This window comes from Camelina sativa, chromosome 6 (genome assembly GCF_000633955.1).
Source record: "Camelina sativa cultivar DH55 chromosome 6, Cs, whole genome shotgun sequence".
Lineage (NCBI taxonomy): Eukaryota > Viridiplantae > Streptophyta > Magnoliopsida > Brassicales > Brassicaceae > Camelina > Camelina sativa.
Window position 1 is genome coordinate 13,257,321 of NC_025690.1, and position 3,455 is coordinate 13,260,775.

Consider the following 3,455-nt stretch of genomic DNA (forward strand, 5'->3'; position numbering starts at 1 on the left):
AATACTGATTTGATGGGCTTGGCTGATGAAGATGTAATGATGTTATTGCCACAGTTCTTCGCACCCAAAGATATACCAGACAACGTAGCGTAAGATTCCACTGCCTTTTTCTAATTCTTTCAATTTTCTCCTTTCTTATTAGGTGGCTTAAGCCGTTCACTTAGTTTTGGAATATGTTAGTTATGGTTGAAAGATGTATAAAAACAATAAATGATTGAACTGACTTCAGTTATTGTGCTAATTTTAGTTTTCCTGTGTGATTTCAGGTTGAAACCTCCGGCAACAAATGGTCCCAAGAAGAAAGATGATGCAGAGACTCAGAACTATTATGAGGTAAGATAAGGAAATGGAAACATCCGAGTTTTCTAAATAAACTAAACGCTAACTGTTGGGAACAAATTAGACTGTTTGGGAACAAATTCGACTTTTCTCATCTGATCTTCATCGATAGGGACATACCACTGTTGTCTAGCTGTAACTTATTTTCTAGTTGAGATTCTTAATTTACTGATGATGAAGTACTGGGATTGTCTTGATGGGTTGGCATTTTTAAGCCAAACCTACAATTGGATTTCAGGTGCTAAGAAATAGGTGGTTTAATTTCTACTAAAGAATTGTCATAATAGTCGTTAATTCGCAAAAAAAAAGTATATTTCAATCCTCAATCCTGCTAATGCAGTAGTTATAGATTTGAAGCATGTAAAATACTCTTATGAACCATCAAGCATACATGATTCGTTCTGCTCCATTTTCGATATTGATAATGCCGGGAATATTTCCTTGTAGTTTATTTCCTGTTGCTATTTGCTAATTGATCTTTATCATGATATGTTCTTTTATGATGCAGATTGATGTTGGCCCAGTATTTGCAATTGATTTCAGCGTCAAAGATATCCTTTTGTTTATATGCTACTTCTTTCAATTCTTTTTTTGACACTTTCTCTTGTGGTAGAGGCGAGTAGAAAGAGCCGTGTTTGCTTGGTCTGTCCTTAGCTTTCTTCATACAGATTCCAAAGAAACTAAATTGGGAAGACTTTGTTTCTCCCAGCTCCTTCCACTGGCAATGGCAGGTATGTGTGTCTGCATTGTTTGACGAACGGCCTATATGGACAAGGGATTCTGTAGTGCAACGACTACTTGATAAAGGTCTAAAATGTACACATCATATGTTAAACAGGTGAGACAGCTTTTTAGTGCGGGTTTCTTATACTAGGGTGTTTGTAGTACTACATTCATCAATTTGGCGTGCTCTTTTGTAGGTTTCTTCTCAGGGCTGCTTATTATTTCTCCAATGGTCCGTTTCTTAGGTTCTGGATTAAAAGAGGCTATGATCCACGAAATGATCCTGAGTCCCGTGTGTGAGTTCTATCTTAAGAAATTGATTAATATATTCTTGTTGTCTGGTACATGACATGTTAGGTAAAATGGTGATACACACAGATGGGTGCGTAATGATTGATTTTGACCTATATCTCCATTGAATAATTGTGTTTCAGGTACCAGAGAATGGAATTCAGGGTTCCACCTGAATTACGAAGTTATTGCGATGCCAATGCAACTAACAAGTAAGTCCTTTTCTGTCTCTGTGGTGACTCATCCTATGAATGACACATCATTTCCTGGAGATCCAAGCCTGAATACTCTATATAGCATTCTAAGATAGTTGTTGTAGGACTTTATCTTAGATTTAGCTTAATTGGTTGAGAAATTTACAACTGAACCATTGCATTTATGAAGGAAAAATTTAGCTTATCTTTTTTTTTTCTCTTCTTTGCTACAGCTCAAAGCCAAGCTGGAAAGACATTTGTGCTTTTAAGATATTTCCTTTTAAATGCCAAACCTTTCTGCAGTTGTATGAACTTGACGACGAGTACATCCAGCGGGAGATAAGAAAGCCTCCTAAGCAGACTACTTGTAGCGTGAGTTCTCAGCTGCGCTTTTGTTCATGAAGTTTAGTCATGGTTTTTTGCCCATTAGGTTAAAGATTAAGCGCACACAAACTGATGCATCTGCGCCCGTAGATAAACTTTGGTAAGTCCTCAAGTTCATGGTCTGATTCGTTTTTGTTTGCAGCATAAAACAGGATGGTTCTCTGAAGCCATGCTTGATACTTTGAGACTCCGCGTAGCTGTGAGATTTGTGTCTGTATTTCCTGAGACAGGGTTCGAAGATTTATTTAAATCCATTCAAGAGGAGTTTGAGAGGTCAGAGAAGATACAAATTCAGAAAGAGACACTTAAACCATCTCTAGTGAAGCACCAGGAGGCAACTAAAGGTACGCTCATCAATAATATTATGTGTTACATTTCTTTGAACGTTTTAGGAAGTCTGTGTGGTGTACGTTCAGCGAATTCCTTAATGTATTAGACTCTTATTATACCTTCGCGTTTGTAGAGAGTATTTTTGGAGTCTATCAAATCTTATAGAAATTCAGTGGCCTCAATAAGTGAATTTGACAGCAAAAACTGGTTTGTCGTACTGCTCTACGAGTATGTGCTTACATATATATATATATTAAACAGAAATTTGTGTAACAAGAATTCTGTAATGAGTTTAAGTTCTAAACTAATTTTGATACATTCCGCATGATATGCTTATTGTCTTTAATCATGGAACATGTTTTCCTTGAAGACTCTGAAGTAACAGCTACTGAACAGTATTTTAATTCTCAGGTGCTGAAGACATGGAAAAGTGTAAAAGCGTAAACGAAGATGTGGATGCTAATGTTAATGAGGATGGATATGATGAAAACCTGGATGACGAAGAAGAGGAAGAAGAAGAACTCGACATGGTAGTATTAATGTAAATGATTTTTTTGTTGTTTTCTTCATCCGGTAGGATTCACCATTTCTATGTTCCTATTCTTTTGCAGGCTGCAGGAGACAATGAGAAATCTTTTGATTCCCATGGATGTATCCTTCAAAGTTTACCTTTTTCTTAAGTTTTGGGAATTAAGACCAATCAATTAAAGCTTTGTGTTTGGTTCTAACACCGTTTTGTCTCTCTATTTCCTTGGATTTTCCTTAACTATTAAAAGATCTTGATAGTGAGAACAGCTCCAGGACGTACCTTCAAGGTTTATTTGATAGTTTCCCAACCAGTGAACCTGGTTTATACGGAGATTTAGCAGTTGATGATGGGAGTGATGGAGAGTTTCAAATATACGAAGAAGAATCTGAAGGAATGTATTCCATTGATGATAATAATGATGACGAAGAAGAAGACGATGATGACGACGACTGATGAGTAAAAACGAAAGATCATCAGTTCACACCACAGGTACTGTTTCTTATCTTTCATCCATAACTTGATCAAAAAATTGACAACGAAAAACGCAATCTTGTGGATTCATCTTTGAGCATTTTGGTGTAATCTAGTGGGATTGGTAATTTTAACGGTACTTTTGTTGTTGTTTCTTTTGTGATGTTTCAGGTGAAGTAGGCATTGTTCTTATG

General features: G+C 36.5%; 1 protein-coding gene across 1 annotated transcript; it reads left to right on the forward strand.

Annotated features, from left to right (window-relative positions):
* LOC104791167 (transcription factor tau subunit sfc1-like) lies at positions 7-3,253 on the forward strand. The gene is made up of 11 exons (XM_010516994.1): positions 7-89; positions 267-333; positions 848-890; positions 1,006-1,177; positions 1,260-1,358; positions 1,497-1,565; positions 1,781-1,919; positions 2,074-2,275; positions 2,673-2,791; positions 2,873-2,912; positions 3,038-3,253. Exons 1-11 carry the CDS (start codon positions 13-15, stop codon positions 3,241-3,243), a joined length of 1,233 nt encoding a protein of 410 aa, XP_010515296.1. The 5' UTR covers positions 7-12; the 3' UTR covers positions 3,244-3,253.

Coding starts and splice junctions, on each gene's coding strand:
- LOC104791167 (XM_010516994.1), top strand. CDS start 13: ATGGGCTTGGCTGATGAAGATGTAATGATGTTATTGCCACAGTTCTTC. Junction 1,359..1,496: donor AATGATCCTGAGTCCCGTGT/GTGAGTTCTATC, acceptor ATTGTGTTTCAG/GTACCAGAGAATGGAATTCA. Junction 1,920..2,073: donor CTAAGCAGACTACTTGTAGC/GTGAGTTCTCAG, acceptor TTTTGTTTGCAG/CATAAAACAGGATGGTTCTC.